This window comes from Lissotriton vulgaris, chromosome 12, assembly GCF_964263255.1.
Source record: "Lissotriton vulgaris chromosome 12, aLisVul1.2, whole genome shotgun sequence".
Lineage (NCBI taxonomy): Eukaryota > Metazoa > Chordata > Amphibia > Caudata > Salamandridae > Lissotriton > Lissotriton vulgaris.
The window spans coordinates 513,756,239-513,782,056 of record NC_141700.1 but is presented as its reverse complement, the minus strand read 5'-3'; the positions used below and the strand labels follow the sequence as shown (position 1 = coordinate 513,782,056).

The 25,818-nt window shown below is 44.3% G+C and overlaps 1 protein-coding gene across 1 annotated transcript in view; it reads left to right on the top strand.

The window, feature by feature from the left end:
- The window catches only part of COG4 (component of oligomeric golgi complex 4), a 146,154-nt gene that overhangs the window by 19,804 nt on the left and 100,532 nt on the right, over positions 1-25,818 (top strand). The window contains exons 2-5 of the mRNA XM_086945279.1: positions 7,836-7,918; positions 8,223-8,337; positions 14,128-14,302; positions 15,407-15,600. Of these exons, the coding sequence (XP_086801405.1) occupies positions 7,836-7,918; positions 8,223-8,337; positions 14,128-14,302; positions 15,407-15,600 (567 nt within the window). The remainder of the gene's footprint in view (positions 1-7,835; positions 7,919-8,222; positions 8,338-14,127; positions 14,303-15,406; positions 15,601-25,818) is intronic.

Below are 25,818 nucleotides of genomic sequence, written 5' to 3'. Positions count from 1 at the left end.
ACAAATGCTTTACACTGTCCTCTGGTACTGCCTTACTGCTTGACCAAGTTACCACTTTTGAGAGTAAGGTCAGCCCTGACTTTTACCTCTGTTATACCTCTAGGGTTTGTGGTCTCTACACACTGTACCTTACTTTGGTCCAGTATATATAGAGCCACTTTCTCACACAAAGGTACCGTTTTGGGAAAGAACACAGGCCCTGGGAACCTGATTGGCAGTGCATCATGTTTCAGGGAAAAAGTGGGGGTAACAATGTAAAAAGGTGCACTTTCCTACAGGAGGGTTTATCATAGTCCTGCTAAATGTGATGAGGGTCTTGCCTCCTGGATTATGGCTCAGGTGAGCAAAAGCCACTCGATTGAGGTAAGAAGATAGATTTAAATCATTAGCACATCTGGCCCTTGGTATTTCTGGACTGATACGCCTCCTGAACAAATCACTGCTGTTCATACAGCATGTATACATGGGTGGACCTGGTAAATAAGACATCTAGCTATATTAATCAACAATTTGGATTTATCATCAAGCATGGGGTGAGAGATACAGGGCTTACAAGTAAACCAGCAGTATATCCTGTATATATATCCAGGGGAACATTCAACATCCTAAACTGGGGGAAATAACTCAATTTCTGTAGTGTAGACATTGTACAATAACAAGTGAGCCTGGATAAAATTGGAAGCAAACACTGGTGTATCCCCTGAAAGGTTACAAATCGTGGTGTAGATTGGGTGCATGCTTGCACCTCTGCTGTTTAATCTTCCTATGGGTGCTATAGTAATGGCACTAAGAGAAGTAAAGATATTTCCCCTGAAGCTCTGTGGCAAGACAAGTATTTCGTTTCAGTATGTCCTTGCACATCAAACACTGACTTCATTGTGTGGGGTATAGCTATGTGCAATGTTGAACATGTTTGGTGTGCAGACTTACACTGAGATTGTGATTAAATACAGGCGCCTTTAAGTGGTAGCTAGATTTGTTAGTCATATGGACACATAATCAATATTGATCCTCAATTGGTGAGATAAACTTAACAAACTGATAAAGAGCAAATCGATTTTTAGACGAAGAATTTATAATCGTGTTCAATGGGCTATTGCAAGTCATTGGTTTATTATTCTACGGTTCTTAAAATAAGGTTCAAAATCAATCTTCCGCAACCATCACTGAAACTCTCGTCCCAGTTCTTATTACAAAACACGTGATACCCACTCTAAGGATCACATATTAAGGAACATAATTTGGCACACACTTTTTGCTTCTAATTTGAGCTACTAACCCTGGTCATCCTACTTAAAAAGTGCTGGTTCGCCCATAACTATACTTAGAGACTCTACTTTTTACGAAAAATTGGGTAAAGAAGTTAATTTGTCTAAAGCAGTCGTGAATCCCAAAGCCTTCGGAGAAAAGAATATTGATATGGTGGGATTTTTTTCATGGGCAATTTGCAAATTTTGAACAAGACAATATGTACTAAAGTTTATGTGGCAAAAATGGGACTGTACTTGGTACCAGGGGATGAGAATCCTATTAGGGTAAGGGAAAGGGCAGTATGCAATGTGTATGAATCTAAAATTGATCGCAAGGATCTTTTAGCTGAATTCAGAAATGTAATTACTGACAAGTTGGGTTTAGTGAAAGGTGCTGAACACAAAATTAGATTATTGCCTAAGGTTCGCCCTGTACCTTTTAAATGTGAGAGGTGAGTTAAAAACTTTGCTAGAAGATTTATGCTCCAAGGTATAATTCAACCCACAGAGTCACCTCAATGGGTCGCCCCCATTGTTGTAGTTTGAAAAAAAACGGGCGAAATTAGATTGTGTGCAGACCTCGGGGGTCTGAATAAAAACATCAAGGTGGACTGTCACCCTCTACCCAGGATTCACAAACTTTTAGCAAATTTGGGGGGAGCCAAATGGTTCACATTAATCGATTTAAAATCCGCCTATCACCAGGTTCCTTTGTCCAAGGAGTCTCAGGAGCTGACAACCTTTGCTACACCATTTGGGGCGTAATAGTTCCTGAGACTCCCGTTTGGTCTAGTATTGGCGGCCAGTGTCTTTCAAAGACTTATGGATACAATGTTTAAGAATCTGAAAGGGGTGCAGGCATACTAAGACGATATTTTGACATTTGCCGAAAGCATAGAAGAGCATAATCTGTTACTTTAAAAAGTTCTATCTATTTTGGGTGAACGTGGCATGACAGCTACAGGGGTGGGGAATTCCTATCTCCCGACGCCCGAGACATCAAGATTTCTTACAAGGGCAAGAGGTTTTCATTTCTATTTTGTCCAAAGGACATGTAGACAGTCTTACGGTAATCTGATACACAGCTGTTTAACCCTGTTGGTCACAGCCAGTTAATAAGTAGCTCTGCAAAGTTTATTGTCAGTGAAAGGGTCAATGTAAAAGCTGGGGTCTGCATTTTAATTTCCCAAGAGCAGAAGCACAACATGATAAAGCTGAGCTCAAAGTTGCAGCTCCGTATAATACTTCCACAGCACTGGAGTCTTTTTGCTTTCTCCCAGAGGCTCATTTGTGCCTTTCAGGCCCTCCCCTAGTCCTTTCATTTTCTTCGAGCACAAAACGAACACGGAGCTTCTGCAGCTCCAGAACACTCACATAACTGGAAGGTAATGTTATCTGCCACTTGGCTCCTGCTAAGACTTGAACCGTGTGACCCGCTGCCTTTTATTCTGTGCTTCACCCTTGGGCCTCAATCGGCCCCAGGATCGCTCCTCACCCTCGCCTCCGTGGGCCTGCAGTAAAGCACATGCTTTCCCTTATCATCATGCTCTTGCACAACCCTCCTTTGCACTTTGCCTTTACTGTGCACCTTATGTTTCACCCAGTGCCTGAATTTGCTAATCCCACCCCCCTCTGTTACTCTCTCTCTCACTGCCCTGACCTGCCCCCTTGGTCTCTCATATCCTGCATCATCCAGGACTTACAATAACACTCAATAGTTTCCCCATGGGGAATTCATGCAGTCTTCAGGCACACCCTCATGTCTGTCCTTGCACTGGGCCTCTCGTGTCACTTCATGCGTGCACCAGGGGCATCTGAACACCCTACAGCAGCTGTAGGGTTCTTCATGGGCCTCTTCTTTCTGAAGGTCCAGACAAAGGTTCATAATTGACGTGAAAGGATATATACATGGATGAATGAGTTAAAAGATGGATGTAAGGATGGATGAGTAGAAGGATGGATGAGTGCAAGGGTGAATGAATGGATGGGGTGAAAGTGGATGGATGAGTGAACAGATGAATGGTTAAATGAAAGCGTGGATTGATGGATGAGAGAGAGTGGATAAATGGATGGTGGAGTGGGTGTATGGATGGCTGGGTGGAAGGATGGATAGATTGATGGATAGAAGGGTGGATAGTTGAGTGAAACGGTGAATGTAGGGATGAATGAAAGGGTGGATGGATATGAGGAAAAAAGACGATGGTTGGGGTTAAAGATGGAAGAGCAAAAGGACGGATGGAGGGATGAGTGAAAAGGTGAATGGATATGAGGGAAAAGAAGGATGGAGGGGTGAAAGATGGAAGAGCAAAAGGATGGAGGGATAAGTGAAAGGGTGGATAGAGGGGGTGAAAGTGGATGGATGAGCTAAAGGATGGATGGATGGATGAGTGGAAGGAAGGAGGGATGAATGAATTTAAATGATAGATCTAGAGCTGGAAGGATAGGTTTGGACCGGGGCACTGTGAACCCCTCTTTAGCAGCTACAGTGGGGGTGGAGCTTTTGATGGGCCTCATCTGTCTGCAGCTCAGCAGTCAAAGGCCCATAATTAATGTGTAACAGAGAGTGAGTGGATGAATGGATGGATGGATGAGTGACTGTAACTGGCTTACTAGATGGAGGAATGAGTGAAAGGAATGATTAAGTGATGGGGATGGTGGATGGATGTGTTGATGAAGGAAAGGGTGAAAAGATAGATGGGTTGCAGGGTGTATTGATGGATGGATGAGTGAAAGGGTAAATTGATGGATGAGTCGAAGGATGGATGAGTGAAAGGGTACATTGATGAATGAACGGAAGGATGGGCCGATCGCTGAGATGGATGGATATGGTTGGGGATGGATGGGTAGGTTTGAATATGGATGGGCGGGCGGATGGATGGATGGATGGACAAACAGAATGGGGAAAGTCTGATGAAAGAATGAATGTATACCAATGTAAAGGTGAAATGCTAGATAACAGTAGGTGAATGAAATGATGAATGGGTAGATGTGCAAAAAAAGAGGCAAAATAAAGAAATCACTAGTATTCGAAACCTTCTATAATCTGAGCCTGACATAACCAGAGAGGCTATTATCCGAGCTCTCTATAATGAGAATGCTGCCATTATTTGACGGTGCACTACATGGCACCAAAGGGACAAGTGGATTTAGTTACAGGACAAGTTGATTTATAAAGCAACCTGTCCCATGGACAAGTAGATATTTTATTAAATTCCACACCCCTGCAGCTAGAGAAGATAAATGTAAATTTGGAGTGAAGAATTGGAGTACATAGGTCACACAGTATCGGAGTCTGGTATCAAACCGACATTTTCAGTGGTCAGAGCTTTGAAGGAAGCAAGTGCACCTTGTGTTAAAGATTCTCTGCGCTCCTTTTTGGGGTTAGCAGAGTATTACACAAGGTTTGTGGTCAATTATGCTCAAATCGTGGAACCTCTTCGTGCTTTACTGAAGAAGGGTCATAAATGTTTGTGGTCAAGAGAGCTGGATGTAGTCTTTGCAGAGGTGAAAGATTTGATTGTTTCAGCACAAGCTCTTCATGCCTTCCGGGATGATTGTACTTTAATCATAACTGTGGGTGCAAGTATGAATGGTTTGGGGGCAGTTTTAAGGCAGGAGGTTAACGTCAAGGAACACACTGTAGCTTTTGCCTCCAGGTCACTTAAACAGTTTGAACGCCACTATAGTACTATCGAACAAGAGGCTTTGGCCTGCGTTTGGGCAGCACAGAAATTTAAAATGTATATTTGGGGACGCAAATTTGTTATTTATTCTGACCACAAGTGCCTTTCTTTTATATTTAGTGAGGTTGCTGGCAATAATATGTCCCCAAGATTAACCAGGCTAGTATCAAAACTCCAGGAGTATAGTTTTGAAATGGAGCATATCTCTGGAGGAAGACATTTTCGTGCAGATTGTTTATCTAGAATGTTAATGGGAAAAGATGATGAGGATGATTTGATTGAAGAAGTCGAATGTGTGGCGGTGGTAGATCGAATTGATGAATGGAGTTTGGCAATTTCTGAGAGTGGATGGAAAGAGTCTAGTTTAAAGGATGCGGTTCTATCTAAAGTGATAGAATTTTCATCCAAAACCTGGCCTGACTCAAGGAATCTGTCTGGGGAATTGAGAAATTTTGCTCAAGTGGCAGATTAACTTTGAGTAAAAGACCACATTGTCATAAGGGACGATAAATTTGTACCTCCAACAGATCTGAGAAGTTCTATTGTAAAAATGGCTCACAAGGGTCATATGGGGGTTACTAAAACATGCATAAGAATCAAACAGCATTATTGGTGGCCCAGCATAGATTCACAAATCAGGCCAATGGTATATAATTGCGAGGAGGGCTTGCTGTCAGATAAGCATTGGAAAACATCATCCTCTCCTCTACATCCTACGCAGTTCCCTGGCTCAGCATGGGGAAAAAGTGAGGTTGGATTTTTCAGTCCCTTATAATGTTTTACCGAATGAGATGCGGTACCTCATTTTGTCAATAGATTAATATTCAAAATGGATATACTATACATTTGTGAACTCGCCTTATTCAGACAATACCATCACGTTTCTAAAGAAGGTGTGTTCTAGTCCTGGACAATGGGACCCATTTTGTGTCTGATAAAATGCGAAAAAAATTGGATTTGCAAGACATTAAGCACTTTAAAGTAGCACTGTACTCACCTTCTTCTAATGGGCTTGAGGAGTGTGGAAATAAAATGATGAAAGAAGGGATCCAGACAGCTATTGCTTCAGGTCTAGATGTTGGAAAATTTCTCGAAGAGAAAGTATGGAACTATAATAGATCTCCCCATTGTACCACAGAAGTCACTCCTTTTGAACTGCTAAGAGGTAGAAAAGCACACACTACTTTATTTTCCTCTTGGCAACAAAAAGTTCAAATGTTGCAAAGGAATTTGTTGACACTGAAATGATTGCAAACAAAGTTAAAGAAAAGCAAGAGCGTATGAAAGAAAATTTCGATTAAAAAAAATTGTTTGAGAAACTTGGAAATTTCGGTTGGTGTTTGGGTAATGATCAAAAAACCATTTAAAGTTTTGAAAGGGAATTCAGTATTTTCAAACCCAGTTCAGATTAACAAAGTTAGAAAAGGAGCCACTTTCCTGGATGGGAAAGAGGTTGATGGAACAAAAGACCATTATTAAAAAGTCACAAGAGCAGGCCAAGTTGGTTAGTAGTGCCAGTGACAATTTGGAGGTTAAAAATTGTGGGTGGACACATTGGTTACAGTCAGATGTGAAAGCTGTTCCTGTTTCCGGCAACAAAAGTTTGTTCACCAACAGTTCTGTCAGTGTCAGCTGATTTGGATGCTCCATCGTTTAGTCGTAGTGGCAGGCTGAGAAATGCTCCTGTTAGATACAATGCGTTTGTTGCATATAATTTGTTTTTATGATAAAGGAGGAGGTGATGTACTGGGTTGTTTTACTTTGTGTCTCTGCCTTACTTGCTATTGGAATACTATGTATGTAATGTACAATGTTAGTCTTTGAATGTGCGCATGGAGCGTACTTTGGTTCGAGGTTAGATGGGCTGTGTCAGTTGCAGATCGAGCATTGTGCCGGAGATGCGCTTCATGTCGTGGGTGAAGCTTAACCCCGTAAATGCTCCCAACGGTCGTCGTGAGCACTACCTCGGTAGTGCTGCGTACGTCCGTTTGCCAACGCGGCCCGCCCGCACACTAGAACGCCCGCACCGCGGCGGAATTGTCGCCGCGGTAAACGGGTTAATTAACGCTTACGTTTACCATGGTCCAGGGAAGGCATGGCTTGGCAGTTCGGGCTGGACTGTTCGCATGAGGCACAGGGTCAGACTGATTTGCATATGCCCATGTCTGAACTGGGGTGGCAGAGTGGGCTAAAGAACAGTGATGGATCAAACCCAGATCTGTTGACAGGGTGTGAGTGTTTGATTGGTTCATATGCTCCGTCCATTACCACCCCCTTTTGTACCGCTTTGTTCGCCATAAGTTGGCAGGGTATGCTCAGACGTGAGTCCCTTGCTCACTTTGCCACTGGGTTCAAGCAAGCCTGGCTGAAGACGGCTGTAATGCCAGAAACCGGTCCTAGGAAGCTTGTTTCTGGTCCAGGGAAGGCATGGCTTGGCAGTTCGGGCTGGACTGTTCCCATGAGGCACAGGGTCCGACTGATTTGCATATGGCCATGTCTGAACTGGGGTGGCAGAGTGGACTAAAGAACGGTGATGGATCAAACCCAGATCTGTTGACTGGGTGTGAGTGTTTGATTTGTTCAGATGCTCCGTCCATTACCACCCCCTTTTGTACCGCTACGTTTACCTAAAGAACGCGAGTAAGACCTGATGAATCATTACAGAAACCATTCCTGTTCTTTCGTTTCTTCCATTTGTAATCCTGCTCTCATTCACCAGTATCAATTCCTTCTATTCTGAATCCTGTCCTTATTTTTGTGCTCTGATGCAATCCTTTTCTTATCTCTTGTGTATGTCTGAGTGTCTGTAGTTTAAAGTCATCGCAGTGAGCCATGCTTTAGGTCACACTTTAGAATGCAGAGCTGTATCTTTGGCTAACTGTACTTTTGTTTTTATTTTCAGAAGGAGGTGGAGGCTCAGCTTGAGGCTCTCCTGGGACAGCAGAGCACTATTGAGAGCAAGATGGTTTCTCTTCAGCGCATGGGGTCTGTATTATTAAGGTGTTAATATTGCATACACTACAACCTATAGATTCAGTTATTTTGCACCTCCTGTGACTCTGTGTTATTTGATGTGTTGGAAGTACTCACAATAAACTCTTCAGTTCATTTGACCTCTGAGGGTTTTCTCCTGTCTCTATGCATGAAACATTTCTCTGCATCAACACGAGTTACCATGTGCATGCCCACCTTCACTCTCTTTTCTATTGGTTCATAAGTATCTGTTGTCCTAGTATCATATTTTGTCACTTCTGATGTTGTTTGACATGCTACCTTCTCTTCCTTGTAGCCCAAACCTCCAATTAATTGAGGGTGATGCCAAGCAGTTATCGGGAATGATCACCTTCACCTGTAGTCTTGCAGAGAATGTCAGTAGCAAAGTTCGTCAACTTGACCTTGCCAAGGTATTTGCCTAGAAGACCTCTGCCTCCTTTTTTGCTTTATTAATCTGTTTTATTCCACTCTCCTTACCTCATCCTCCCCATTTTCTATACCCATACATTTATGCTCTTGTCTCAGTAATCCACAGAGCCTTTAGGGTTCCCAGGGCCCAATTTCTGTATCAAATAGTGTTTAAAGTATTTAACATTAGGGTTGCAAATATGAGTTATCGTGAATCCTAATGTACAGTAATATACCTGTTGCTTCCTGCTACCACAGAAGGTCCAAAATTAAGGACGTGGATATTTTTAGAAACAACTTTTTCTGCTTCATAGTTTTCTTTTTTCTCTCTATGATTTACACCTTTATCAATGGTATGCATGCATCTGTGCTGCAGGATTGTGTGTTTATTTATGGTCTGGCTTGACAGCATAGCGGTATAGAGACCTTGTGTGATCAAAAAAAAGTAGCTTTCAGAGTACTACTCCGAGGGGCGCTTAGGCTCCACCCTCACGTTGATTCCCCTAAATAAAAGTGCCTATATTACACTTTTTGGCTTGTGGCAAAGGTTACACTCAATAAAGCAAGCGAACAGGTTCTAATATCATAGTTGTGCTATTTCAGCCAATGTAGGAATTTGGTGCTCCTTGATTGGGATTGCTTACCTTTCTGTCTCACTCCAGATTACGTGCTACGATACAATCCACATTCAACGTGACCTGCGCAGCTGATTTCTGAATATGTACTGTTAAATATCGATGACTGCCATCATCCCTCCCACTGCTCTGACCTGCCCTTTTCCCTCCCTCCCTCCCTCCTCCACTGTTAATCCATGCTAAAGCCTGAGGGCTACTTGGTCTTCCTGGAAGCCTCACTTTAGGTGTTACCTGAAAAGTTCCAGGAAGAGTACTGCTCTACTGGGCCTCTGCCTGCCTTGGATCCACATCGTAGGTTATGCCTGAGAAGTTCCAAACCAAGTGCCATTTCTCATTCTTAGATGTTTTGAAAGTGGTGAGCTTGGTCTTAGATGTTCCTTTGACTGACCTATTTTGGACATTATGCACAGCAAAGGCAGCCTACCGCTCTGCTCAGCGAGAATATTATGCTAACATCAAACTGGCTAAAACTGAATATTTTGCCAGAAGAATTGAGAGGGCGAATAACAACAGCCGCAAATTTTTTTCCATAGTTGTTGTTGTAGAAGGCTTTATTTCGATGAAATTTTATCTTAAAAAGCATCACAATAAAAACAATTTTATATTACATTTTCTACAAGATAAAACAAAGGAGGATGGTCATACACAATATACCATCCAACAATAAAAATTGATACTGCATTAAAGTTAAAAACAGATTAAACATTATAGTCATTTATTTTTTAGCCTTCTTGTTCTAATGATCCATGCCCAGCTGAGAAACTTAGAGATAGCACAAACATATACTAGCCGAGTATCTGACATGAGTATCCGCAAAGCCATCAGATGAGACCTAGTACCCATATTCCTGCACACTGGTTTTAGCCACCTGGATCTCGGAGGTTTATAGGCAGTGTACTCAAATAAAATGTGAGGCACTGTTTCCAGGGTCAGCGGACAGAATGGACACGAGCTAGAGGTGCTTGAGGGCACACTCCAGCGTGCTGTAAACTCGCCGAGAGGAAGGGTGCCAATCCTAAATCTAAAATATAGCATGCGATCCCGCGGTTTTGTAATAAAATCAAGATAGGGCTCTAACAAGGGTACATCCTTTAAAAGAAGATAGTTAGAAACAATCCTACCATTTTTAGGGTTTGAGTATTTTTTGTTCTACACCCAACTCCAATAAATCTGCTTCAATTGAGATTTTGGCACAGCAGATCTAGTTAACCATGCCTCCCCCAACCCAAGCTCACCAAGTAGGGATTTTACATTTCGCAGTCAACTTATTTTTGTCCAACCAGACATAGACAGGATTTCCGTTAGCCCTTCCGCATAAAGAAAAAGTTCCGGTACTCGCCATAATCGTGACCACAATAACAGTGGACGGAACTGGGCCTGGTCCTTTATTGGGCGATTCCCCAGATCGTACAATACCGGAATCATAGGTGTACTTTGGGGAAGGGACAACAATGACCTAAAGAATTTGTTCTCTGACTGGGTAAGCTGGTCAATATTACAGGCACCCCATAATTCAGCCCCATACAGGGACCCACTAACTGCTCTTGCGTTGTAGATCTCTACAATGGGGGAAATAGGTTTTGTTGTCGAACTGCGCTGTTGTTTTAAGAGTGTGCCTGTTACCCTTTTTGAGGGAAAGGACCATTTTATTAATGTGAGGGGCCCAGTGCATACGGTCAGAGAGTCTAATGCCCAAGTAATCGAATTCCGTCACTCTGTCCAGCTGTACCCCATTCAAGTTCGGCGGAATTCCCATTTTTTTTGCCGGATTTAATACCAGATATTTAGTTTTTCCAGTGTTAATTACCAGACCCCTAAGTGTGCAGAACAGATGAAAACTATCAAGTAGCTTCTGCAAGTCTACTGGGAACTTCGAGATGAGGAGGGTGTCGTCCGCAAATAGCAGGGTCGGGATGCATTTGCCCGCCAGGGAGGGAGCATCTGCAGATATTCTTAGTAGATGGTCCACCACTCCATTAACATAAAGTGAAAATAGAGTGGGGGCTAACACACAACCCTGACGGACGCCCCTACTCACAGCTATTCTAGGTGTTTTTTGGCCCTGACTACCCCACCTCACCTGGGCAAAGTTTTCCTCGTGGAGCTTGATTAGGATACTCAAAATATATGGAGGCATACCCAAGTCCTGCAAAACCCCCCATAAGCTCTGCCTCGGCACTAAGTCGAAGGCAGTCTTCAGGTCTATAAAGGCCAGATAAAGACTGCCTCCGCCCAGGACAACTGTTTTCCAGTACAACAAATGTAGTCGGAAGGCTTGCTCAATTGTTCCCGTTCCAGAGCGAAACCCTGCCTGTAGATCTGACAGAATTTTGTTGTCTTCGGCCCACTGGAGGATTCTGCCTAATATTGCCTTCCCTATAACCTTTTGTGTGGAATCTATTAGGCTAATAGGGCGGTAGTTGGCGGGGTCGTCCCTAGAGCCCTTCTTAAAAATAGGGACCACCTCCGCCCCTCTCCAAGACTCCGGAATTGGTGCACCCTTCATGATGGCATTAAGGAGACCTGCCAGAATCCTCCCCCACTCTGAGTAGTTTAAGCGCAAGAGATCTCCTGGAACCCCATCGGGGCCTGCAGCTTTGCGCGGGACCAAGGAGCAAATAATCGCTTCAACTTCCTTTGCCGTGAATTCAATGGCCTCCTCTTCAGATACCATAAGGCTTTCCAAATACTGGACTTGTTCGCTGAGGGAGTCAGCTGTATACAGGGAAGAAAAATGGGCAAACCAACTATCACCAGTGATGTTGCAGGTGATCAGGGAGCTATCCGGTCTGTTCCTTGATCTTACTAGATCCCAGAAACCTTGTGCGTCCTTTCCCGCACTGGCCTTCTTGAGATCTTGCCAAAACTTATCGTCCCAGTCCCTCTTAGCTTCCTTAATGGCTAAATTATAATTGTGTTGTGCTACTTTAATCAAGGACTGCTGCTTGCCCTTAATAGCCAAATTTCAATGAAACCCTCTACTGAATGGTGCGAAAGTCTCTCCTCCTTTTTCCTGACTAAAATAGCGAAAATCCAGCAAAGTCTTAGAGCAATTGGTGGAGGGTGTTTGATGGCTACCAATGCTGGATCGAAGGTTGAACCTACTCACACCATGGAGAGCTTTGCTCCACCTTCTGTGGATGACACTTTAGTGGCAATTAAATCGTTAAAATCTGGTGCCCCTGGCGATATTTGCCCGGCCAGGGTGTTGGCCGAAGTGGCAGAAGTGGTGGCACCTGAGATTTCTCAAATAATGGGCCTATCTTTTACAACAGCTATGGTTCCTAACGAATGGAAACAGGCTAAGCTGCTTCCATTGTTAAAGAAGACAGGTGCAGATCCAACTGTGCCTAATAACTTCATACCCACATCACTACTCCCAGCTATAGCTAAAATCGGGGAGAAACTTGCATTTGCTCAGCTGAATGCCTTTGTAGAGTCCTCAGAGGTTTTGCATCCTGCTCAGTCTAGCTTCCGGGCAGCTTATAGCACGGAGTCGGCTCTGGTGGAGATTACTGAGGCAATCAGGGAGTGTTTGGACAGCGGCGGCAGAGCGGCTCTGATTTTATTAGACCTCTCTGCCGCGTTTGATACTGTCTCACACTCACTCCTCCTGACTCGCTTGGCTGAGATTGGTGTACTGGGTTCAGCACTGGAGTGGGTGAAGTCTTTTTTATCGGACAGATCTCAGCAGGTCCTCCTTTTTCATCCTCAATTAGGCCACTCTCCACTGGAGTTCCTCAAGGTTCTACATTGAGCCCCCTGCTTTTTAATATATACCTTACCCCTCTTATTGTGTTGGCCGAACGAATGGGAGCAAAAATCATAGCGTATGCAGATGATACGTAGCTTCTATTTACCTGGCAGGATTCAGCAACTAATACAGAGATTGTCCGTTCGTGCCTTTCTGCTGTGTTTAACTGGTTAGCAATGGCACAGCTGAAGTGCAACAAAGACAAGACTGAAATTTTGCTGTATGGCCAGTTCCCGCTCAATTTTAGAGAACTCCTGTGGCCACCTGATTTTCCCCAGCCAGGCTCAGTTACTATCTCGGCAAAGAATTTGGGAGTCTGGTTTGGAGAGGATCTGAGATTCGAGGCACACATAAAAAAAACTCACAGGGGTGTGCTTCGGATCCCTTAAAGCCATGAGAAAGCTTTTTCCTTATTTGCCATCTTCTGCAAGAGAGTCGGTTGCGAGGGCTTTAATTTTATCACGGCTCGACTACGCCAACTCTCTTTTTAGCGGTACTCCAGCTTTCCTAGTGGCCCGACTGCAGATTATCCAAAATGCGACGGCACGCTTGCTGTGCAAAATTCCAAGTAGAGAAAGCGTGCGAGCACATTTGAAGGAACTTCATTGGTTGCCGATCGCGCAACGGATAACTTTTAAAATCCTTACCTTAGCCTTCAAAGCAGTCAGTGACATGGGGCCTTCTTATCTGAGAAAAAGATTTAGCCGCTATGTACCCACTCGGACATTGCGCTCATTGGATTGCAATTTCCTGAGGGTGCCCCGCTTTCAGCGAGTACGCCTGGGAGGCCACTCGCTTATGGTTGTCGCAGCTCGGACATGGAACACTTTACCCCTTCCTTTGAGATCAATTGAAAACTTTGTCTCTTTCAAGAAAGCATTAAAAACGTATCTTTTTAGAATTGTCTATTAGTTTCTCTCTTTTGTTTCTGATGCCACTTGCTTGTTTTTCTTTTTCGCGCCAGGATACTCTGGTAGTAACAGAGCGCGTTATAAAACAGCTAAAATAAATAAATAGCAGTGCACTTGTAATGCTAGTTTTCCACAATCTGGTACATATTGAAGTCTATGTGCATAGGATGTTTGAGGCATGCTGGACTTACCAAGTAGCAATGAGTCTGTGTGCGGGGCTTGCTCAGACCACTCATTTTAGTACCAATTCTGTCTTGTTTTTGGAAATGGCGTGTGGATGTGCAAGTGATCGCTGTAGAGTCTGGTGCTGGTCTGGTTTTCACCCTTAGTTTGATAGCATGTGCACACTTTTGTAATGCACGTTGTATAGAATGTTTCTGCCTGTCACTGGTTTGCTATGCTGCATTAATGACTGTCTGGACTGTAAATCTACTGTCCGGGCAGGCATCACCAGCCACAGTATGGGTCCCAATCTATATGTACTTCTTGCAGAATCGGCTATACCAGGCCATCCAGCGAGCTGATGACATACTAGATCTGAAGTTCTGTATGGACGGTGTTCAGACAGCCCTGAGGAACGAGGATTATGAGCAAGCAGCTGCACACATCCACCGCTATCTCTCACTAGACAAGTCTGTCATTGAACTCAGCAGACAGGGAAATGAAGGTGAGTGTTTACATCTTTAACCAAACAGAAATCCTGTAAGGAGCAGGAAACAATACTCGAGAGTTCTGCATCTACATCCCTTCCCCCATAAAGGGGGTCACATTAAAGGCAAGGAATACTTGAGAACCCGAAAGGTCCACTTCTCTGAATCGTTGTGTACCTATGATGGTGATGTGCTTCTCAGGGAAAAATAGTTTCTGGCTCCTCTTCTTCTCATCTTCCAGTCTAGTCTGCAGATACTGCAGTTCAGTCGACACCAAACATGCGCAAATGAGAACATCTCGCTGTCCATGCTGCCTGTCATTTATGCTATTGGGGGTACTATGTGTGTCTGACAAGGCCTCAGTGACAGTAATGCACATAATCATTGAATCTCTCCTTCTTTCTAAACCTTGGGCCCCACTTTTGTTCCTCTGAAGGAGGTTTTTTGTGAGCACCCATAATAAATCATGTGGAGATTACTGCTTAACAACGCACACTATTCCCTTATTAAAAATGGAATACAAACTATTCTTGATCCAGGAACAACGTTTTGATGGAAATAATCCCTGTTGAGAAATTGAAGCCCCTTTTGTACTAATGAAATGCAATCCTGACAGCACTCATTGCCATGAGAGGGTGAAATAAGACCGCTATACAAGTAAATACTACATCATTGCCATCTAGAGGAGTAGTGGAGGCAGCAGTAGTGCCAATATTCAAGCTTGCCTCCTCTAACTCTCAAATCACTTATGGGCTTCTCTTGTTCCGGTGAAGGGTTTCCTGCAGCACGCCTATCACTTTAGGTTTGAAAGGGAAGCCTTAGCTGTGACCATAGCTAACAGTAAGGCTCACAGTCATGTTTTTTTTAAAAAGGCAATCGCAAAGTCTAAAATCCATGTAAACTTCAGTACAAATAAAAAAGTATCCAGCATTGGATTTCTTGCAGTAAGCACATAAATTTGTTAAAGAATGAAAACCCATTGTTATTCCCTTTCTTGCAGCACTGCACTACGTTTGCATCCTTGCCTTTATCATCCTACCATTTTGTTAAAAGTAAAAAGCACTGCCAGTTCTCTTGTCGTCACAGAACAGTAATTTTCCTCTCTGAAAACCCCATGCCAGGAAACGTTATTAATGCCAACCTGGATCTGCTCCAAGACGCAGAGCGTCGACTGAAAGTCATTGTCAGTGAGAAGCTGGATGCGGCTACTAAGGAAGGCGACCTGCCCCAGGTGGAGCGGTTCTTTAAGATCATGCCACTGCTCGGTCTGCATGAAGAAGGACTCAGCAAGTTCTCAGAGTACCTCTGCAAGCAGGTAAGGACAGCAAACATGTCGCCCATCTCTCACCTACCTCACCCTAACCAGGATAGCTCTGTAGTGAGGTAAAATTACAAGGCCCTTATTACATCACATAACACACTGTACCATCTCAAATACTACACAGGGGTATCTGCAGGTAGGGAAGGCCAAAAAGTTTGGCTTTCATCACAGCCCTTCTTGAATGTGCGCATCTCTGCAGGAAAGTAAAGCCAGCAGGCATTGCCTGCATCATCATCCCTGTCAATGCCTCGCTTTATACACCATAGCTGCAGAGAGTTTGAGCTTTGTTTAGGTCATAACCCATTTTTCCCACCCCGCCTGCTGCAGAGGGTATTTCCACAGTGAGCAAAAGACCAATGGCTGATCTTTATTTCCACCCTGCTACTACATCATGTCTTGCTTACATTGCACCTTTCTCGTAATATATCACATACTAGTTAGGATGTCTCAGCTGGAAGGTAGATGGCCGAGATTCTTACGTTCTGCTTTCCCGACCCCCCTGCCCCCTTAAAAAAAAACAGACTGTTTACTGACAGGTGCCAATTTGACTAACTGCTGCCAGTCGCATGTTTGCTGTAGTACACACCAGAATACCATTCATTAAGCAATCACTTAGTATAAGCAGCGAGCCCACTTCAAATGTTGCTAGTTAATAGGCCACATTGAGTTTGACTGATAGTGTGTGTCATGGCATGGGGTCATTGCGCAGACCTTGTGATCTCCCAGCCAACCTTAGTTAAGGACAGTGGCATCCCACCAATAAATGAGCATGGACTTGTTTGAATGTTGAGATTTATGTTGTGACTTACGATTTTGTTAATACTCTTCACTGAGTGGCTCTTATACAGTATGCCAACTTAGTTAGTACTGCACAGAGCTGCTTAATCAAGCACAGAAACAGGAAACAAGTCAGCAACCAGCACCCAGCCATGCCTCGTTTGCAGTGGAAGCACACCACCTGCCTGACTTTTCTCTGCTGTCCATGTTGCCCTGACTTTGCTTGTGACAGGCCTTCCTCAATCTCTAGCTGTCTAAGAAGTAAATTCGGCTTTGGAAACCACATCTACCCTAACCTCCACTTACACTGGAACACAGGTGGCACAGATGTGCATGAGATGCAGGTACCGTTATGAAGGGCCAGCATCCTCAATTAGCTGGAGTCCTGAAAAGAAAATGCTGCAATAAGAGTTCTTTTCACTCCTCTTAGGCAGCAGCTACTTAACCTCAGCAGGGCATGTACTAGGGAAGCACAGCCCATTCTGTTTATTTCATTTTATGAATCGATATTTGTAAGAAAGTGCCCTCTTTTTGCATGGCTGCCCCCACTTTTTACTGAACTGCTGATGTACTGTGACTAAGTGTGCCCTGGGCTCCTGACAAACGGGTGCCCAGGGCCTATGTTCTTTCCCTAAAACTGCATTGAAAACAAAACCCAATTGGCACTCTGGCCACAGGTCAACCCCTGGTAAATGGTACCACAGGTACCCAAGGCACTGTGACCAGGGAAGGCCTTTAAGGGCTGCAGCACTTACTGTGTCACCCTTAGAGGCCCTGTACCTTTACACACACACACACACTGCCTTTGCAGGCTGCATGTTGGGGGGCAGAACTAAGTGAGGAGTCCACATGGCACACATCCCTGTGTGCCATGCCTACAACCCACTGCCCTGGCACAGATCAGCCACCCCTCTAGCTGGGTGCACTATACCTGTGGTGAGGGTACATGTGCATGAGCCCTGCAGTGTCTAAGCCAATTCTTAGACATTGTAAGTCCAGTAATGCCATTAAGAGTATATGGTGCTGGGAGTTTGTCATTACAAACTCCACAGTACCATAATGGCTTTACTGAAAACTAGGAAGTTTGGTATCAAACTTCTCAGCACATTAAACCCACACTGATGCAAGTGTGGGATTTAATAAAAACATTGCACACAGAGGGCATCTTAAAGATGCCCCCCTGAAAAATGACCTAACACTAGTGTCCAGGCTCAGTGGCTGCTCACTAGCTGCCACCACCAGACATGTTTCTGGACCCCTGGGTCGAGAGCCTGCTGCTCTCGGGGGTCTGAAACAATGCACATCGTGGGACAAGGTGCCAAACCTCCTCTCTCAGATGGGCAGGGTCCAGGAAGGGGAAGCTTCAAAGGCTTGCCTCCTTTGTGAGCTTCCCCAGGCCTTTTGCTGCTTCTAGCAACTCTTACCCACCGGTTCTAACCCCCACTTTGGGCGGGAAAACCCAGTGAGGAAGAGAGGGTTGCCAACCTTTTCCAATCCCACCCCTCAGGTGGGGGAGGCAAGGTGAAGCACAACTCTCAGTCCCCGCCATCTTGCAGATGGGGGGACCCAGCCAACCAGAGTCAGGCAAATGCGCATACTAGGAGGTGTACCCACCCCAAGGAAGGGACAAATTGGTGCCAAGCTTTACATACCTGTAACGCCCCAATATCTCGTATGTAGGGGCACCCTTGAACCTTGCCTCCTCAGACAAACAACGACCAAGAAGAAAAGAAGAAGGACCGTACAGATGTGGTGTAGCTAAAAAGAGGAGGACGTCCACTAACTTGGTCCCAGCCCTACCGGCTGTACCCACCTCAAACCTGTAGAAGCAAAACTCCAGTGTGTCCTGCAGCCAGCAACCTCAAGAACCCCAAGGACCTGCCCTGCCTTCCACAGATAAGACTTGGTCTCCCATGAACACCGGATTTGTTTACCCACAGACTCTGGCTACGGCCAAATCTGCAAGTCTGCACCACAAGGAGGTCTTCCCAGCGATTCTGACCCGGGATCTGGTGATCTCTGACGTGCCTCGAATCACCCAGCTAAGCCTCTTTCTAGAGGATTCCCTGACTGCGGCTGGAGCTGGTAAGAGAAACCCGATGCCTAAAGACACCCCTGCACCCGAAGTCCCACGGGTTTGGGTGGCCCAACCAATGGTGTCCCAGCATCCCCAGGCATCCCAACCTACCTCTCCAACCGGTGGTCACCTCCAGAAGATCTTCGTCCCCAAGCCTGCAGTCTTTGTTGAAACCAGAGAATCCCCATTGAAATCAACAGGGCAACCAACGCCAAACCAGCACCTTGCATCCAGCTGCCCCTGCGCCGCTGCGGGTGTACTTTGGGTACTAACTCGGATCCCCCTTTGCCCTTATCCTAACACCAGGAGCTTTGCTCCCACAATCCTGTGGCTTGCTCGTGAGCAGCCACCAACCGGAGGCCCCCTATCCCCATTGGATAACATTGTGCCTCAGCACTATGCACCCGGCCACCCTAGTGCCGCTGAGGGTGTTTCAAGAGTGCATCCTTGACCCTGGGGTAACCCTGGTTCTAATACCAACTCCCACAAAACAGTACTTGCCTGCAAACCGTTAACTTCATTTTTCTCCATAGGAATACATTGACTGTTTTTCCTTGAAATTGTTCTAAGTGTGGGGTTGGTTTGTATGGAACATTGAAAAACTGTCCATGTAGTAAAAGTGAATTACTTACCTTTTGTCTAGGAGTTGTCTCAGTGTGATACCTACGCATATCACACTGATTAGCAAACATAATCCCAAAAGTTATGTACATAGTAATTTCAAAAGTAATTTCAAAACATTGACAAACCTGTAATTCAGGCAACTGCATTTGAACCTGAATTCAATTGTAAAACACTGCATAAGATTTTGTAAAGCATTTATTTCACTTACTTTACCTAAGCTTGGCTTGGTTCTAAGAAATAAAATAACTTAATAATATTTTTGATACAAACAAATTGGTCTGAGTTCAGTCTTTGAGTGTGTAACATCATTTGCTGCCTGAGTGTGTACAACACAACAAATGCTTAACACTACCCTCTGATAACGCCTTACTGCGTTCCCACACTACAGCAAATAGAGAGTAAGGTACTATCTACTTTTACTGCTGCCTACCTTTGGGGTTACACTGAACTCTGTGCACACTATACATTGTTTTGGTATAGTATATACAGAGCCAGCTTCCTACAGTGTGCCAATATGCTCTTTGTGAAAGAGCAGAATGCTGCCACTCCTAGTCAAACCAGCCAATAAATAGACAGAGTGACAGATAGAATTTTAATGTACACAAAAGGTCTTGATTAATGCCTGCCCTAATTAGGGGCCCAATTATTAAAGAAATCTCCGAAGTGAACCCATGGTAAATGTTCTTGCATTAGTGAAGATTTACGGTTTTTGTGAATTCCTAAGATTTTACAGAAGTAGGTCAAGAAATTCTAGTCCTAGAAAATATTTGTGAACTGCATTTTAGCACGAGCAAACATGCATGTGTAGATTTGCTCATGCGAAAATCTGTTGAGCGTATGCAAGATCACTTTCCCACCAACCACTTTTTTCCCAAACCTGGAAGTAATTTTACGTCTTCCATTGCCAGGAGTAAATTTCCAACCTCTCTTAGTATGGGAAAGGATTACAGAACAGCTGGCGAATACCCTTAAAACATGTAGGTTAGTAGGTAGCCTCAAAAGGGCATTCCAATCCTGGAACGATTGCCTACCACTACCGTCAACCCCAGTATGTAGATCTGCAGAAAGGTGGAAAAATAAGGGAATTGCTAGTATTCAAACCCTACTATGGTTTGAGCCCTGTCATGATCAGGGAAACTATTTCAGAGCTCTTATATAATGAGATTGTTGCCATAATTTGTCACTGCACTACATGGCAAAAAAGGGACAAGTGGATTTTGTTACATGACAAGTAGATTTATGAAGTAACCTGCCCCATTGATAAGTAGATATTCTATTAAATTCCACAACCCTGCTCCAACTTATCGAGCACTTTGGGTTTACATTGAGCCCTGTACACTTCTGGGGAATCTCTGGACACTGTGCACAGTATAACACATTGTGGAATACCATGTACAGAGCCAGCTTCCTACAGTGTGTCTCATTTACTGCCTTTGTGTGTGCAATAACTGCTTAGCATTACCCTCTGATATGCCTAATCTCTCGTCCACACTACCACAAAAGAGAGTATTTGGTGTGTCATTTGTGTTTCTCTAGGTACTCTGCCATCCTTAAACGTAGGCTGAGTACATAGTCCACAATGTATTGTTTGGCTCTCTGAGAGGTCTCTCCCAGCCTTATCTAACCAGACACAATGGTCTCCTTACTGGATTTCCAAACATAAGTTCAAATGAACTAAACCTTTTTCACTTCTGATGTAGTTCTCTGTAAGCGAAAAGCAGGCATGGCACAAGCACATCTCACCTAAGTTTTTCCAGGAGTCCCATAATCATACCTTCATGGTTTTGTTTAATCTCTAGCCTAAAACATTGGTTTGTGGATGATGGGGCGTAGTGTACTTGTTAGTCGCACCACATTCATTCCACTATTCCTTTAGATAGCAGACATGCAGTTACTACCTTTGTCTGACGCCACATACCTGGGAAAGACTACCCTTGTAAAGATACTCGATGGCCCTGACAACTGCAGGGGCAGTGACAGCCCTAAGTGTAATAGCTCAGGGTACCTGGAGGCATGATCAGCTACCACCAGTTTACATTTTTTCCCTGACGCTATTGCAGTGTCCAGGGGGGCAACACCATCAACCCCTACCCTTTCAAAGGGGACCCCAAACACTGGAAGTGGATTTAAGGTGGCCTTTGGGTGGTTAACTGTCTTTTCTCTGGCTTGAAAGGCAGTACAGGAGTTACAAAACACATTCACCTTCTGGGACATACCTGGCCAGTATAAGTGGGTGACTGACCTACTCCAAGTTTTGGTCCTGCCAAAATGTCCAGCTCTGAGGATGCTATGAGCTAAAGAGAGTAAGAACTCTATACTACTGAGGTACTACCACTTTACTAGTGGTACCATGTTTGGAGTCTCTGGCCCCAGGGTATAGGAGTACCTTCTCCCAGTAGGTCTGTGGGAGCCACTGACATTTCCCTTTTCCTGGTCAGCAGTTTGCTGTCTCAGGCTTTCAAGAGTAGGGCAGGTCCTTGGTCGTTTGGCACAGGTCTTCATTCAAGGGCCCCCCCCTGAACCTAGGAGCTCTGCCAGGTAAGGACCAAGTTCCTGGGGTTCAGTTCCCTCTGAGACTGACCGATCTTCTCCCTGAGGAGAGGAGACCTGAGCTTGTGTCTGATTTAAAGCTGGTTTCCCATACTTACTTCCTTTTCTCTTCGAGGATTGGACCTTTATTGCAGGCTCCAACTTCTCTTTATCACCCTGGGCTCTGCACTATGCTCTTGTTTTACACACAGCAATTCAGGTATACCCAGCATACTACATGGGTTTTCACATTGACCTCAGCCCAGGCTGAGGACTCCAGATCATTTCCTAGCAGACAGGCTACAAGAATTGCAGAGGATACCTCCACCTTCTTTTGGGCAGTGACCCCTCCACATTCTAAGGATACCATTTCCATGAGATGGACTTTAGCTTGGGTGTCAGCATTGATAACAGTGAAGGTCTCACCAGTCAGATACTGTTCTGGGGATATCAGTTTTTCAGTCACCATACTTACACTTGCACCTGTATCCCTTGGTGCTTTAACTCTAACCCCATTAATATGTGGCTATTGTCTGTATTTCTCTAGGTTGATGGGACAGGAAGCCAGGGCAGGTACATCCATTCCACCCTAAGACTAGAATTGCTTCATTGTGCACTCTGACCTGGTCAGGCCACACCAAGGGTCCTATATGGAGACTTACTACTGCATTAGGGACTGCAACTGCACTAGTAGAGATCCTTTTTGGGACAGATAGGGTCTCCAGAACGGTGTCCATTGCCTTTGCAATTAAAGCATCAAACCTTCTTGGGATCCCAGTTCTTACCCTGGTACCCACCCGTGGTCTGTGTATTGTTTCAGGGACCACCCTCCTTAAGGGGCCTTTAGCAGACTCTTTTTTATTTTTTTTTATTGTATTTGTCTTTAGACTGTTCACCATCTTTCCCTTTGGGGGGCTTAGCAACCCCTTTCTTTTGGTCACCCCCACCATGAGTTGTCTTGATTACCCTATTCTTGAAACTGTGGTCAGCCGCATTTCCCAAAGCTTGGGGAGAGGCTGGACCTAGGTCCACCGAGTGCTGATGTAGATTTTTGGAAACACAGATACTCTTTCTTACGAAGATTATAATACCCACCATAGTCTTGCACCTGGTTACCTTTTTAACCAGCCACCTAGGGCCAGATGTACGACTGAATTTTGCATGCGCAAATGGGTTTTAGATCTCTTTGCGCGTGCAAAAACCTGTGGGCCATGTACTAACCCTATTTTGGACTCGCAAAATAGTCTTTAGCGACTAGGTATTAGGAAGGGGCGTTCCCTTCCTAATAGCGTCTCCAGAAGCCATGTAAGAATGTTTTGCGACTGCAATTGCGGTCGCAAACCACTCACAGTTTACCACCCTCTTGAAGAGGGTGGTAAAGCACTCGCAAACCCCCTGGAGACCCCTTCCCCTATGGGAATGCAAGCACAAACATTTTTTAAGGGCAGGCAGTGGTCCCAGGGACCACTGCCTGCCCTTGAAAAAGAAAAAGTAAACATTTTTTTTTATGCGTCTCGTTTTTCCTTAAGGAAAACGGGCTCCATTTCCAAATAAGAAAACAGCTTTATTTAAAAGCAGTCCCAGACATGGAGGTCTGTTGATCCCAGCAGGCCACCATCCCAGGGAGTGCCAGCCAATCCCAATGGGGTCGCAAATTGCAACAGCCTCATTAATGTGCATGAGGCATGCAATTTGCGACCCCATTGGGAATCGCAAACAGTGTCTCAGACACTGTTGTACATTGGGGATTGCGACTCGCAACTTGGCGCAATTTGAGAGTCGCAATTGCCGATAGTCGTACATCTGGCCCCTATTTTGTAGACTGAGAAGTCTACAAAATCTATCCAGGTCTGACTCAATGTTTTGTGAGTATCCCTGATTCTGTGCTCTTCAGATGTGAGTCCAAAGTCCTCAATCAAAGTATCGTTCATGAGGTCATAGGACATCAAAATCTGTCTCGTCCAGTGTCAGAAGTCTATCCCTACACTTTTCTGAAAGCACGTCCCAGAGTAGAGCCCCCAATACTTCTGGCTGACTCTCCTCATCTTACAAGCCCTCTCAAAGGCTGTAAACCACTTGGTGATATCCTCACTCTACATATTTCGGGGCAATTCTTTGGGCATTTTAGAGGCAAATACTTCTTTCTCCCTATTTGTGATTTTGCTGCCAATTTGTGCCGGATTTCTCTGAGTGTGTGTCCCATTTATTGACTGTGTGTATAAAAAATGCTCAACACTCCCCTTTGATTAGCCTAAGCTGCTCGACAAATCTACCAAAAAATGTTAAGCCATGTAAACCAATAAGTGTTGCCTGGACTCTTTACACAGTGTACTTAGTTTTAGTGCACTGTACAGAGACCCAGCTTCCTACACTAATTGATGACCAAGAGTTACAAGGGCCCATTTCTGGAACTATTGAATGAAATGTCAATGGGCAAATGAAAAAATAGCATTTCTAGGTGGAAGAAGGCACAATGCAGGCAGTATAGATGTATGATGGAACAATGAGGGCATTTGACACGTAGGCCTTTACAACAACTCTGGAAACATACTACTATTGTTTACCACAAGTATGCCTTTGCAACAAACATCCAAGTATTTTACAGGCAAGTATAAACCCTTTTTGTTGAATAATGTATGTGTGTATGTGTTGTGTGTGCATGCGCGTGTGTGTGTGCGCGCGTGTGTGTGTATTTGTATATATACATATGTATATGTCTAATGGGTTTATACCTACTTATAAAATACTTACCATTCCGTTATAAATGCATGCATGGTAAAGTAGTATGCGTGGTAGAAAATTAACAGGTAAGTTTAACTCCATATCCATGTTTACATTTACTCACTCGCACACAAACACACTCTCTCTCCTCTCACACTTTCCCAGGCAGTGTCATTATTGTCACTTCAGTCACTGGGGAGATAGTTCAAACTGGGGTTGAGAAAACTCTGTAAAGAACTTTGTGGTATATATATAAATGCATGGCAATATCACTTTATTCAAGTTTATCCTGGGGTGGGGGGGCGACACATGTAGGTTTCCTGCTTACTTAATAAAGGAGAAGACGTACAGTATGACTGGTAGGAGATGAATGAATAGGAAATTAATTATTGTTAAGAGAATCTGAAAATGCCACTCCTTTTCATTTGTAAGCATGGTGGGGAAATGCCCACCCACCCACAAAACTTTGCAGACATTATTGTATCCTATTTCTAAAGCTACTAGTGAGTTTAACATACATACAGAGAGCTAGTCAGGTTGCCGTATAAAGTCTTCATTCTAGTTAAAAAGCTTAGTATTTTAAGAGTTCTCTTGTTTTATCAAAATTTAGGTTTGTGTTGTTTAATTGACTAACTTTGATAGACTATGCTTTAAAGTAAACAATATAATATTTCATGCATATTGGGATTAAAGGTGATAGATCTTGTTCCAAGGAAGTTGTGCAACTGTTAATGTTATATCCGACTATGTTCAGTGTTGTATGACTTGTCTCTTGCTTTCTCGTTTCCTGGCTTTATCTCACATTTTATCTATTTCCTAAATATATTTGTAAAGCACAGACCTAGCCACAGTAGAAGGGAGGCACTTCACACATAACAGTAAACAAAATAACGTGTCAATATGAATGAGAGAATAATATGTTTCCTAAGATTGCTAGGCACAGTCTAAAAATACAGGTTTCAGGTCTTTTTCAAATGCCAACGGGCTGAGGTTAAGTAAGGCGTTGTAGTGGCTGATTCCATGTTCTTGGTAAGGAGATTGCTTCTTTTAGCTTTTTGGTCTTTTTAGGTCTCGACCTCTGCCAATGCGCTTGCGCATTGCAGATGTCGAGACATATAGCGGTGGAACAACCAAGCTTACCAAGGGGATTTTTCAATGCGGATTACGTGCAGTTCATGTGCTCCACTCGTGTGAGACGCGCGTGCACGTCAAACCCATCAGCCTGCCTTCAATGGAATGCGCTCCCCAGCTGCTCCCCCGCCGCTCGCCATATGCTCGTTCCCTCCCACTCGCTAGCTCCCCTGCTCCCCCTCCCCTGACCCCCACAGCAATAACAAGAGCTTGTTTGCCATGGCGCCTGGATCACCGGACGCCATGTGCATATGTTTAATATGCATGGGCTGCTTTCATTATGTTACTATGGCGGACATGCTCCTAACTTTTATGTGCACGGCTACCCGTCTGTTTTTTTTTTTTTTACATTT